The 13434-nt window shown below is 45.3% G+C and overlaps 1 protein-coding gene across 1 annotated transcript in view; it reads right to left on the bottom strand.

The window, feature by feature from the left end:
• Positions 1–13434, bottom strand: part of LOC140398259 (V-set and immunoglobulin domain-containing protein 2-like) — a 50440-nt gene that overhangs the window by 14040 nt on the left and 22966 nt on the right. Inside the window, exons 3-4 of the mRNA XM_072486713.1 lie at positions 11402–11609; positions 2014–2175 (exon numbers count right to left, since the gene is read on the bottom strand). Of these exons, the coding sequence (XP_072342814.1) occupies positions 2014–2175; positions 11402–11609 (370 nt within the window). The remainder of the gene's footprint in view (positions 1–2013; positions 2176–11401; positions 11610–13434) is intronic.

The raw sequence follows: 13434 nt of genomic DNA on the forward strand, positions 1-13434 counted from the left end.
CCTGACGCCGGAGAATTCGGCAGCTGGCAGGGGTGGGATTCACGCCGCCCCCCGGCAATTCTCCGACCCGGCGGGGGGTCGGAGAATCCCGCCCGCTAAATCTCAGCCGGAATTCTCCAATCATTGGGATTCTCTATTCCCACTGGCAACGCGCCCCTGTCTGCGTGGGTGGACTACCAAAGTAGTCCTGTGTTGTAGCTTCACCAGGTTGACCCCTCATTTTTAAGTATGCCTGGTGTTTCTTCTGGCATTCCCCATTACACTCTTCATTGAACTAGGATTGATCTCCTGTCTTGGTGGTAATGGTACAGTGGGGATATGCCAGGCCATGGTTGAGTACATGTCTGCTGCTACTGATGACCCACAGCGCCTCAAGGGTACCTCGTCTCAAGTTGCTAGATCTGTTCAAAGTCTATCTCATTTAGCATGGTGGCAGTACCACACAACGTGATAGAAGGTATCCTCAATATAAAGGTGGGACTTAAACTCTACAAGGACTGTGCAGTGGTCACTTCTACCGATACTGTCATGGACGCAAGTTGCGGCACGCAAGTTGATGAGGATGAGGTCAAGTATGTTTTTCTCTGTTGTTGGTTCCCTCACCATCTGCCGTAATTCCAGCCTAGCAGCCATGTCTTTAAGACTCAGCCAGCTCAGTCTGTGGTGGTACTACTGAGCCACTCTTGGTGATGGACATTGAAGTCCCCAACCCAGAGTCCATTCTGCACCCTTGCCACATTCGGTGCTACCTCCAAGTGGTGCTCAATGTGGAGGAGTACTGATTCATATCAGCAGAAGGTTCAATTAGGCCTTGGGTCACTGTCTGTGTGGTGTTTGTATGATCTCCCCACGTTTGCGTGGGTTTCCTCCGGGTGCTCCGGTTTCCTCCCACAGTCCAAAGATGTGCGGGTTGGGTGGATTGGTCATGCTAAATTGCCCTTAGTGTCCAAAAAGGTTAAGTGGGGGTTGCTGGGTTATGGGGATAGGGTAGATACGTGGGCTTGAGTCGGGTGCTCTTTGTAAGGAACGGTGCAGACTATATGGGCTGAATGGCCTCCTTCTGCACTGTAAATTCTATAATTAGCAATTGACAAAGAAAATGGTGCTATTGGCATGTTTATTAAGACTGTTAAAGCCCTTACACAGCCCCTGTTTTACTGTACCAATCCACAATTTTCCACTTTAAATAGGAATCAAGATTGTCCCATTGTTCTGTAGTACAGACTACTGATACTACTTCTAATGGATGACAAGTACACAGTGCCTTGCCTACATGTTCAATGGGTGCTGGGTACAAATTAGCACAGTCGTTTAAATTCAAAGTGAACTACAATGCGCTGGCAGAACACTTGAATAACTAAGCACACCTGTGGAGGAGGGTGTGACAAGTGGAGAGATAATTATATTTGGCTGTCCAAAGAATACGAATAAATGAAAAGAAACATATTTGCACTTACAAAGCACCATATCACAATTAAGATATCTCAAATCATCTCACACAATGACATTTTTGAAGTGTAAATACAGACCCATATGGGTGCCAGCCTGGAACTGCTAGGGTGCCCAGGTGGCATTTTACCCGAGCCAGGGATCGGGCCCAGGGTGCCCTGCCCATTTGAGGTAGCATGCAATGTGGCTTGAGGACCCCCCAACAGGTGAGCTGGGGCATTGGGAGATGGGGGGGGAGAGGATCCGGCAGTCATTTTGGGATGTCGAGAGATCAGGGTGCCATTTCTGACAAGCAGAGCTCATTAATGCATGAAATGCGACTGAATGTGGCCTCGGCAGGGCAGGCCCGATTGAGGCCCTAAAACAAATCCAGAGGGCTGTTAGATTGCGGGGTCATTCTCAGCACTATAAAAGTCAGGAACGATCCCTCTAATCCCGCCCAGAACATGCTCTGTTTTCTTTTAATTAGATTGTGCACTATATAGGCACAATTTTTTAATTTCTGCTTTACTAGAGTTAAGAATTGACCAAGTTCTTCATGAGGAATGCCTGCATCCAGCATACCTTTTATCGTGAATTTTGATGAAGATTTCACAGCGCTAGGGTTAATCTCTGACCATGTGTACCGAGGCATTGGCCAACCCTCTTCTGATCTGCACAGCAACGTCACATTGTTCCTGAGGTATGGTCCTCCAATCACTTTGCACTCTGGAGTAGATGGTGGTACTGTCCAATTAGAAAGAAGTGGCACATGTCAGTATCACAGACTAAAGGTATTGGAGGATTTAATGAATTTATGCATCAATAACTATAAGGTTGATTACTGGGATTACAAGAATACAGAAGTTCAAAGGGACCAAGGCACATGAATGGTTTATTATCAATTACCTGGTTCCTAACTAATCTGAGCCTTAGTTTCCCACTGTTGGAGTTCAGTGTCCACAATTTGCCTGCACCATACTCAGAGTATGTCTGCCACTATGTATTCTAAAGGAGGTGAGATGCATGCTATCTCTCCAATTAACAACCTCCTAGTGAATTTCTTTACTCAGAAACACCACATCTTCTAGCAGCGAGTCCTCCTGGGTTTTGTTAACAGGTCAATAATTAGAAAAAGGCAGGCATTTATAGGTACAACTCGAAATTTTCTACTTTTTTCTATATAGAGAGCAATAGAATTCACACTCAAATGCTGCACTCAGGCTGTTGAGAGAGAGCTGCGGTGCAACAGAAATCTCGAAATTATATGAAAATGCAAATTAGGAGGAGGAGTTGGCCACTCGACCCTCAAGCCTGGTCTGCCATTCATTAAGATCCTGGCCAATGTGTTTGTAACCTCAGCCCCACATTCCGGCATAACGTTTCTCCCCCTTGTTAATAAATAATTAATCTAGCTCGGTCTTAAAAGTATTTCAAGACTCTGCTTCCACTGCCTCACAACTCTAAGTGAATAAAATTCTCCTCATCTCTGTCTTAAATTGGGCAGCGCGGTGGTGCAGAGATTAGCATTGCTGCCTCATGGCGTTGAGGTCCCAGGTTCGATCCCGGCTCTGGGTCACTGACTGTATGGAGTTTGCACATTCTCCCCGTGTTTGCGCGAGTTTTGCCCTTACAACCCAAAGAAATACAGGGTAGGTGGATTGGCCACGCTAAAATTGCCCCTTAATTGGAAAAAAATGAATTGGGTACTCTAAAATTTAAAAAACAATCTGTCTTAAATGAGTGACCATGTATTTTTAAACAGTTATCCCTAGTTCTAGATTCTCCCACATGAAGAAACAGCTTCTCCTCATCCACCCTGTCAAGAACCCTCAGGACTGTAAAAGGTTTCATTCAAATTGGCTCTGCCCCAATGTAGACTGGGACAGTGGTAATGTAAAGGGTGAATGGGGGCAAAGATTGCTAGATTGTGTTCAGTAAAGTTTTCTATGGAAGAATGTGCCTCGCCCAACAAGTGCGTCACAGTATCACTGATGCTTCATAGCGCCAAGGACCTATGTTCGATTCCGGCTTGGGTCACCATCTGTGCCGAGTCTGCACGCTCTCCCAGTGTCTGCGTGGGTTCCCTCCGGGTGATCCGTTTTCCTCCCACAATCCTGAAAGCCGTGCTTGTTAGGTGAATTGGACATTCTGAATTCTCCCTCAGTGTACCCGAACAGGTGCCAGACTGTGGTGACTAGGGGATTTTCACAATAACTTCATTGCAGTGTTCATGGAAGCGTACATGTGACATTAATAAGGATTATTATTATAAAGAGGGAATGCATTGTTGGACCTGGTTTTTGGAAGTGAGGTGGGCCAAGTAGATCAAATGTCAGCGAACAAAGAAAAGTACAGCACAGGAACAGGCCCTAGGTTTGATCCTGGCCATGGGTCACTGTTCGTGTGGAGTTTGCACATTCTCCCTGTGTCTGCATGGGTCTCATCCCCACAAACTAAGGATGTGCTGGGTAGGTGGATTGGCCATGCTAAATTACCCCTTAATTGGAAAAATTAAAAAATCAATAAACTTGTGAGAAAAGTTATAGCTTCTGAGAGGGGGGTGGGGGGGGGGGAGGCGTCATCCATGCCTTTGGGGAGGGGGGGTCTGGGGAGGGGGACGTTCTGTGCTGATCAGGGTGCCATCTTCAAAGATGATGCCCCAATCTCTATGGTTCTACCAGACCTCAGAGAAGTGACAGCAAAAATAACACCCACTCGTTTTTTTTCAGAATTCCAGAAAACCTGGTCTAATAGCTCAGCTGTACAGCTGAAGAAATATGGGAAAATTCCACCCAATGATCAAGTCTGGAATGTACTGTCTGGAAGTGTGTATGAAGGTACAATCCAGGCATTAAAGAGGGCATTAGATGATTATTTGAATGGACATGATGTGCAGGGGTATGGGGAAAAGGCAGGGAAATGGCACTAAATCATGATACTCTTTTGGAGAGCTGGTGCAGACACCAGGGGCCAAATGTCCTCCTTCTGCATCATAACAATTTTTGGTTCTTACAAGTCTAACCTGCGCAACCTAGCCTCATAAGACAACCTACCCATTCCTGGTCTTAACCTGGTAAACCTTTTCTAAACAGCTTCTAACGCATTACGGGCATGATTTAACATGCAAAAAAAAGTCCCGTTTTGGACGGGTTTAGCTGCCAAGGTGGCGCTTAGCTCATTTCCTACACTGAAGAGCTCAGCTCACCTTGTCAGTGCATGCAGAGATCAGGGCGCCATTTTTAAATGCCGCCCCGCTCTCGCGACCAATCGGACACCACACCCTGGCCTCCGGACCACCTCTCTGCCCCAACTTACCTCTTATGCAGTCCTCAAGCCACCCCCCCTCCCCTCCCCCTCCCCCCCACCCACCCCACCTCTTAAGGGCAGGGCACCCCCGGGCCCAACCCCTGGCACGGGCAATTTTGACACCTGGGCACCTTGGCACTGTCAGACTGGCACCCTGGCAGTCCCCCTGCCAGCCATGGGGCCAGGGTGGCAGTACCAAAGCCAGGATGGCAGTGCCAAGGTACCACCTTGCCCTGAGCCCGACTACCCAGGGAACTCTGATGGTCTGGGAGATCCCCCTCCCAGGTGCTGTTACACCTGAACCATAGACTCATAGAAAAGGTACAGCACAAAACGAGGCCATTCGGCCCATCCTGTTCATGCCAGCCCTAGGACACCCGGGTGCCCTTTCAAATCCCACCTTCCTGCACCCAGTCCATAGCCCTGTAGCTCAGAGCACTTAATGTACAGATCCAGGTACCTTTTAAGAGTTTACGTTCTCTGCCTCCACCACCAACTCAGGCAACGAATTCCAGACTCCCACTACCCTCTGCGTAAAAAAAGTATTTCCTCATGTCCCCTCTACAACTTCTGCCGTTTATCTTGAATCTTTGTCCTCTAATTCTAGAATTCTCCACCAGAGAAACAATTGTTTCCTGTCCACCCCATCTCTTCCCCTCATAATTTTGTGCACCTCATTTAAGTCACCCCTCAGCCTTTTTTGTTCCACGGAAAATAACCCCAACTTATTCAATCTCTCCTCGCAGCCACAATTTTCTCGCCCTGGCAACAGTCTTGTAAACCACCTCTGCACTCCAGAGCAATAACGTCCTACCTGTAATGTGACCAGAACTGCACAGATTGGCCTCACCGGTGTTTTATACAATTATAATATATCCTTCCTTTTTTATTCTATACCTCTGAAGGAGAGCATTCCATATGCTTTCTTAACAACTTGTCTACTTGAACTGCTGCCTTTAGAGACCTGTGTACCTGTACGCCAAGATTCCTCACTTAATCTGCCCCTCTTAGTATATTCCCATTTATTGTGTACTCCTTACAACTGTTCGGTCCCCCTAAATGCATGACCTCACACTTATCTGCCACGACTTCCGGTGACGGTGATGTGCTGAGCAATTGCACATCAGGTGGCTCTCCTCCAGAATACAATCAAATAGGCACTTTTAGTCGACTTTAACCTGAAAATTCAGACTTATTTTACCCACAAGTAAGAAAGGGAGAGAATAAGTACAACATTCCAGCATATGGGAGCTCAAGAGGCCGCAGAGAAGGCAGAAGCTCAGGAAAAGGCCAAGTGCAGTGGGTGAGAGAGACGGCAGACACACCAGGCGAGGTTTGAGTGGACCAGTGCTAAACGGCGCCATGGTGTGGTCTCCCAGGTACGGGCGTTCGTTACCAGGCCTCAGGAGAATTGGTCGTCTCACATCGCTCAGTGAAATATGTTAATCTGGATCTTGCCCAGCAAGGGCCTGATCCAGGTTTTGACGTCTCACGAGATCTGAAACCTTTCAAGCATTGCAAATCTTGCGAGATTTATCAGTCTCATCGTGTGACTGAGGCTGGCGCAACAAGGCCATTTGATCGCACCCTACATCTTTCAATCAATCACCGTGTAGTGCAGAACTTATAACCAAGTCCTTTGGTGGTTCACTATCAATCAGGAAATAATAGTGTCTGAGAGGAACACTTAAATCACTGAACGTAATTTCACATTCTTTCCACCTAACCTCCCAATAATAGTCACCAGAGGCCTGTCAAAATAATTTTATTAGACAATTATAGATTAGATATTTCTAAAGATAGCAAGAACAACAATGTTGGAAGTACCTGCTATTTTCCTTCTTTCCGATTAAACCTCAAGAATCTATTTATTAAAGACTGATTCTATTGGTCATTCTGTTGAAGAATTGCATTTTTCTGTCTTTCCTTTTGGTTTGAAAATTGAAGCACTGGGTGGCACAGTGATTAGCACGGCTGCCTTGCAGCGCCATGGACCCAGGTTCAATTCTGGCCTTGGGTGACTGTCTGTGTGGAGTTTGCATATTCTCCCCTTGTCTGCGTGGGTTTCTTTTGGGTGTTCCAGTCTCCTCCCACAGTCCAAAGGTGTGCAGGTTAGATAGATTGGTCATGCTAAAATTGCCTCTTAGTGTCCATTTAACGAGGTACAGAACGAATATATACCCCCTGAGAGGAAATAGCTCCGTTTCACAAAAAAAACAGCCAAAGACAGCACGGTAGCTCAGTGATTAGCACAGTTGCTTCACAGCTCCAGGGTCCCAGGTTCGATTCCGGCTTGGATCATTGTCTGTGCGTTCTCCCCGTGTCTACGTGGGTTTCCTCCGGGTGCTCCAGTTTCCTCCCACAGTCCAAAGATGTGCAGCTTAGGTGGCACAGTGGTTAACATTGCTGCCTACGGCACTGAGGACCCGGGTTCGAATCCCGGCCCTGGGTTACTGTCCGTGTGGAGTTTGCACATTCTTCCCGTGTCTGCGTGGGTTTCACCCCCACAGCCGAAAAGATGTACAGTATAGGTAGATTGGCCATGCTAAATTGCCCCTTAATTGGAAAAAATAATTGGGTACTCTAAATTTATTTTAAAAAAGATTAGGTGGGGTTACTGGGTTACGGGGATAGGGTGGAGGTGTGGGCTTAAGTGGGGTGCTCTTTCCAAGGGCCGGTGCAGACTCGATGGGCCGAATGGCCTCCTTCTGCACTGTAAATTCTATGACAATTAACATGCTTAGGGACAGCATAAAACTAAAAGAAAGGGTTTACTAAAGTGCAAAGCATAGCACAGATCTGGACGAATGGGATAGATACAAAGACCAGTAAAGGGTCACAAAGCAGCTCATAAGGGCTACTAAGAGGGATTATGAAAGGAAACTTGCAAGGGACATCAAAATCAACAAGAGGAAATGTTATAGTTATATAAAGGGAAAGTGGGTGGTCAAGAGCAATGTAGGCCCACTGAATGCTGAAATTGGAAATATTGTCATTGATAATGGGGAAATGGCAGATATGTTGAACAATTACTTTGCCTCAGTATTTGCAGTTGAAAAAGAGGATATCTTGCTGGAAATTCCCCCAAAATAATAGTTGACAGAGGATAGGGGCTTAATACAATTAACATAGTACGAAGTCTTACAACACCAGGTTAAAGTCCAACAGGTTTGTTTCGATGTCACTAGCTTTCAGAGCGCTGCTCCTTCCTCAGTTGAATAAAGAGGTATGTTCCAGAAACAAATATATAGACAAATTCAAAGATGCCAGACAATGCTTGGAATGCGAGCATTAGCAGGTGATTAAATCTTTACAGATCCAGAGATGGGGTAACCTCAGGTTAAAGAGGTGTGAATTGTGAGGCTGAATGCCCTTGATTACTGAAGTGTTCCCCGACTGGAAGGGAACATTCCTGCCTGGTGATTGTCGCGCGATGTCCGTTCATTCGTTGTCGCAGCGTCTGCATGGTCTCGCCAATGTACCACGCTTCGGGTAAGCGTTCTCCAAGGCGGCCTTCAGGACGCGCGACAACGCAGAATCGCCGAGCAGAAACTTATAGCCAAGTTCCGCACACATGAGTGCGGCCTCAACTGGGACCTGGGATTCATGTCGCATTACATTCATCCCCCACCATCTGGCCTGCAAAATCCTACCAACTGTCCTGGCTTGACACAATTCACACCTCTTTAACCTGAGGTTACCCCATCTCTGAATCTGTAAAGATTTAATCACCTGCTAATGCTCGCATTCCAAGCATTGTCTGGCAGCTTTGAATTTGTCTATATATTTGTTTCTGGAACATACCTCTTCATTCACCTGAGGAAGGAGCAGCGCTCCGAAAGCTAGTGACATCGAAACAAACCTGTTGAACTTTAACCTGGTGTTGTAAGACTTCGTACTGTGCTCACCCCAGTCCAACGCCGGCATCGCCACATCACAATTAACATAAGTATAGCATCATTAACTGGGAAATTAATGGAACTAGAGAGTGACAAATCCACAGGACCTGACGGTTTCCATCTGAGGTTTTTGAAGGAAGTAAGGGAGCACAGTGTAGATGCCCTAACTATGATATTTCAGAGTTCCCTCGATTCAACAGTAGTCCCTCTGGATTGGAAAATCACACATGTCATTCCACTTTTTAAGGGTGAAAGGGGGAAACAAGGGAATTACAGACCGATTAGATTAACATCTGTGGTGGGGAAATTGCTGGAGTCTATAATCAGGGATGGGGTAACTCAACATCTCAAAAACTTTTGTTGATCAGGGAGGGCCAGCAGGGATTCATGAAGGGAAGGTCATGCCTGACTAATTTTATTGAATTTTTGAAGAGGTGACGAAGGTAGTTGACAGGGGAATGTCTAAGGATGTTATTTATATGGACATCCAGAAGGCAATTGATAAAGTCCCACATAGGAGATTGTGGAGGCCCACAGAGTTGATGGCAAATTATTTATATGGTGAGGAAATTGGTTGAGTGGCAGGCGACAGAGAGTGTGGATAATGGGTAAGTTTTCTAATAGGCAGGATGTGACTAGTGGTGTACCACAGAGATCTGTGTTGGGCCTCAATTATTCACACTATTCATTAATGACTTGGATGATGACATAGAAAGTTATATATCCAAATTTGCTGATGATACAAAGTTAGGTGGCATTACAGACAGTCTAAATTGCAAGAAGATATTGACAGACTAAGTGAATGGGCAAAATTGTGGCAGATGGAATTCAATGTAAATTGAAACAGGTTAAGTACAGTGGATGTCCAAAAAGATTTGGGGGTCAGGTGCATCGATCCTTAAAATGCCATGAACAAGTGCAGAAAATAATCAAAAAGGCTAATGGAAATTATATTTAGAAGATTGCGTAAAAAGACAAGTTATTCTGCAGCAATTCAAAACCCTGGTTAGACCCCACTTGGAGTATTGTGAACAGTTTTGGGCACCACACCTTAGGAAGGATATTTTGGTCTTGGAGGGAGTGCAACATCGGTTTAAGAAAATGATACAAGGACTATAGGGATTGAGGAGAGATTACACAAATTAGGCCTCTTTTTGCTAGAATTTAGAAGGTTAAGTGGTGATCTGATCGAAGTATAAGATATTAACAGGGAAAGACACTGGGTGGAGATTCTAAAACTTAGGTGGCATCGTCTAAAAATTAGGGGTAGACTGTTCAGGAGAGATGTGAGGAAGCGCTTCTTCCCGCAAAGGGTGGTAGAGGTTTGGAACTCTCTCCTACAGTTGAAGCTATAACAATTTTTCATTTTATATCTGAAATAGATAGATTTTTGTTGAGCAAAGATAGTAAGGAATATGGGCCCAAGGCAGGTATATGGAGTTAGGTCACAGATCAGCGTTGATCTCATTCAATTGCGGGACAGCCTCAAGGTGTTGAATGGCCTACTCCTGTTCCTATTCTTATGTTCCCATGCCTAAAGATGTGCAGGTTAAGTGGGGTTACGGGGATAGGGTGGGAGGGGTGGCTCTAGATAGGGTTGGTGCAGACTCAATGGGCCGAATGGCCTCCTTCTGCACCGTAGGAATTCTATGGATTCTAAGGAGGCCATTTTGCCTATCATGTCTGTATCAACTCTGCAAGGGGAACTCAGCTGGTTCCAATCTCCCTGCTGTTGTTTGTTCTATTTCTTCCCACACCTAGTGGTGCACAAGACAGACTTTAATCTTTTCACATAGCTACTTTTTTCCAGAACAGGTCGCTAGCCTGCCTCAAGGGGCTTATAGCTTGAGGGGCGTACTCTGCATCAAAGACAACTGACCAGGAATCTCTCCCACTCTTACTGCCTGCCACTGGTGTGTGTTGGAAGGATTTTGCAGGTTGATACTCAACCTGTTAACTGTGTTATGAACACATCTTCCTTGGCCAGAAAGTTCTGGGTTGGAACTTGAACCTGGAGCTTCTGGATCAGACACAGGATTGCTCGGCACGGTAGCACAGTGGCTAGCACTGTTGCTTCACAGCACCAGGGACTCGGGTTGGGTTCTTGGCTTAGGTCACTCTCTGTGTGGACTCTGCACGTTCTCCCCGTGTTTGCGTGTGTTTCCTCTGGTTGCTCCGGTTTCCCCCCACAAGTCCCAAAAGGTATGCTGTTAGATGAATTGGACAGTCTGAATTCTCCCTCAGTGTACCCGAACAGGCGCCGGAGTGTGTCGACTAGGGGATTTTCACAGTAACTTCATTGCAGTGTTAATGTAAGCCTACTTGTGACACTAATAAAGATTATAATAATTATAACCACTGCACCACAAGACTTCCAATCCTTTCCCTTGTAGTCCTGCAAATTCTCTCTCTTCAGATACTTATCTAATTCCTTCTGAAAACCATGATTGGATCTGCCCCACCACACTCTTCTTGGGCTGTGCAGTTCTAGATACTAACTACTCGCTGCTTAAAATTCTTTCTCATGTCGCCATTGGTTCTTTTGCCAATCATCTCAAATTGATGCCCTTTGTTGTTCTCAACCCTTCCACCAATTTTAATTACATTTAAATTAAAGGTCTATTTGATGCTTTTAAGAAGAAAAACCTTTAATTTAAAATAATATGTAGCAATGAATTATTCCCAGTACAATGGGCAGATAGTGGTGCAGTGGTTACCAATTACCAAGATAACAAGCAGCAGAGCATGAGGTTCATTCTTCTTACCTTGGACAACTAAATTGATAAATGCCTCACTTGGTCCAGAAGTGTCCGGAGGATTGTTTATATCACAAGAATACCGACCAGTGTCTGATGACTGGGTGTTTTCAATTCTAATCGATGCAACTCCATGAGTCGGATTCTGGTCAATCAATTTGATTCGATTAGCTTGATGTCCAATTCTGTACGTTTTCCCATCAATATAGTAAAGAATCTGAACAGATAGAATTTTATTAAAAATTAATCGGTTTGAAAAAGGTAAAGACTAAAGACCTCAGTTCTCTAAGTCTGAGGAGTGATATCACGAGGGCATGCATATCCTGTGCCTGTTAGTTTCAAGAATCTTGTCCCGGGCTTCTACTGCTAAGCAACCGCAGCCAAAATCTTTTCCTTTGAGTTATCCTCTTTTTAATACTTGGAGTTTCCCAGCCTCCAAGTAATAGTGTTCCATGTAATGGTGAGCTTGCAAACTCCAGTAGGGCAGGCACTGACCTTGTGCATATTAATAGAATGCTGGAAAGCTCTAGTACTCCAAACAGCTGAAGCACTCCCAGAGAAATGCCTTCATTATGATTGGATTATTCTCAAACTGTATCAGTGCTGCTCGGAAACTGTAACATATCATTTCAATATTCAGAGTTTTGATGTAATTTCCTCCAAGAGGCCAAGTCACCTGATCCTATCAGCAACTGCATACATCTCATCTGAGACAATGGGCAGAATTTTAACTACCAGTGTGGGGGTGGGAAGTTGGTGAGGTTGGGGGGGTGGTCGTGAGAGGTGTTAGGGGTTGTGTTTGAGTGCAGGTGGAGGATTAAATCCCCCAAAGATGTCAGTAGGTGGATAACCTGACATGATCCTGCCACGAGCTGAAAACCTATCCCCCGCCTTGGCGCTATTGGTCAGATATTTCAATAATCAACTAATTCACACTTTAGCTTTTAATTGTGGCTTTGACAACAAATTACTGGGTTTCTTAAGATCAATGAAATTGATTACTGGGTTTCTCAAGATCAATGAAATTGATTACTGGGTTTCTCAAGATCAATGAAATTGATTACTGGGTTTCCCAAGATCAATGAAATTGACAGGTTGGAAAGCCTTTAAAGAGTGAGACTGTAGATCTGCTGCCCTGCCTATTTGAAAGGCTGTGCTCACAGCATTTGTTCAGTGAGTGTGATTTCATTGCTTCACGGGTTATTTCCAATGTTTCAGAAGCCATTTTACCTATCTTGGCAGCCTTCCCAGATCTCCTTTCTATTCCTGTGTGGCTGCTGATGCCTGACCCGTGCCAGGATCCCTTTCAGTAGAAATCCTTCCATTGACAGTTGCGGGTCATCACCACACCCGCACCTGTGATTGGTTGGGAAACCCAGAAGCCAAATGCTAGTGCCGTGGTTAAGCTAAAGAGCCGTGACAAAGCCCATTCTAGTAATAAGCGGTTCTGAAGTCACGGACAGCTCACACCGCACCCCCAACCCAACCCAACCTTAAACACACAAGTCTGGTATATTACAATTCTGCTCCATTTCTCACAGACTTAAACACGAATAATGTCCCACAAATTCATGCATACCCACAAAGGTGACATGGGGACATAGGAGTAGGAGGAGATCAGTTGGCCCTTTGAGATGAAAATTGGTAGAAGATAAGATTTTAAATCAAGGTCACAAGAGATGTTTCAACAGCCCCCAGAGCAATTTGAAGAAGAACAGGAAGTTTGCCTGGCAAGATGTCCAACCTCAACCCCAATCCAATCAGAAAGGAGAAATAGGGATTTACCTCTCTTCACCTGGAGGACATCTGGCACTGAAGAAGGTAAACAAGCCAGTCCACTTACTGTTCTCCCATGTGGAGATTATCTTAAAATTGGACGCTGAGAGGTCATAAGACTCTCCAGAGGCCTTATGGGTTTATTCTATTCTGCATCATAGTACATAAACGTGACCCAAAAGTCACCTTTACACCCAACAATGGCTCTCCCCCTCAGTAGGAATGGATGGAATGTGGAGGCCCTCATAGCTAAGTAAAACCTGAAT

This window comes from Scyliorhinus torazame, chromosome 21 (genome assembly GCF_047496885.1).
Source record: "Scyliorhinus torazame isolate Kashiwa2021f chromosome 21, sScyTor2.1, whole genome shotgun sequence".
NCBI lineage: Eukaryota > Metazoa > Chordata > Chondrichthyes > Carcharhiniformes > Scyliorhinidae > Scyliorhinus > Scyliorhinus torazame.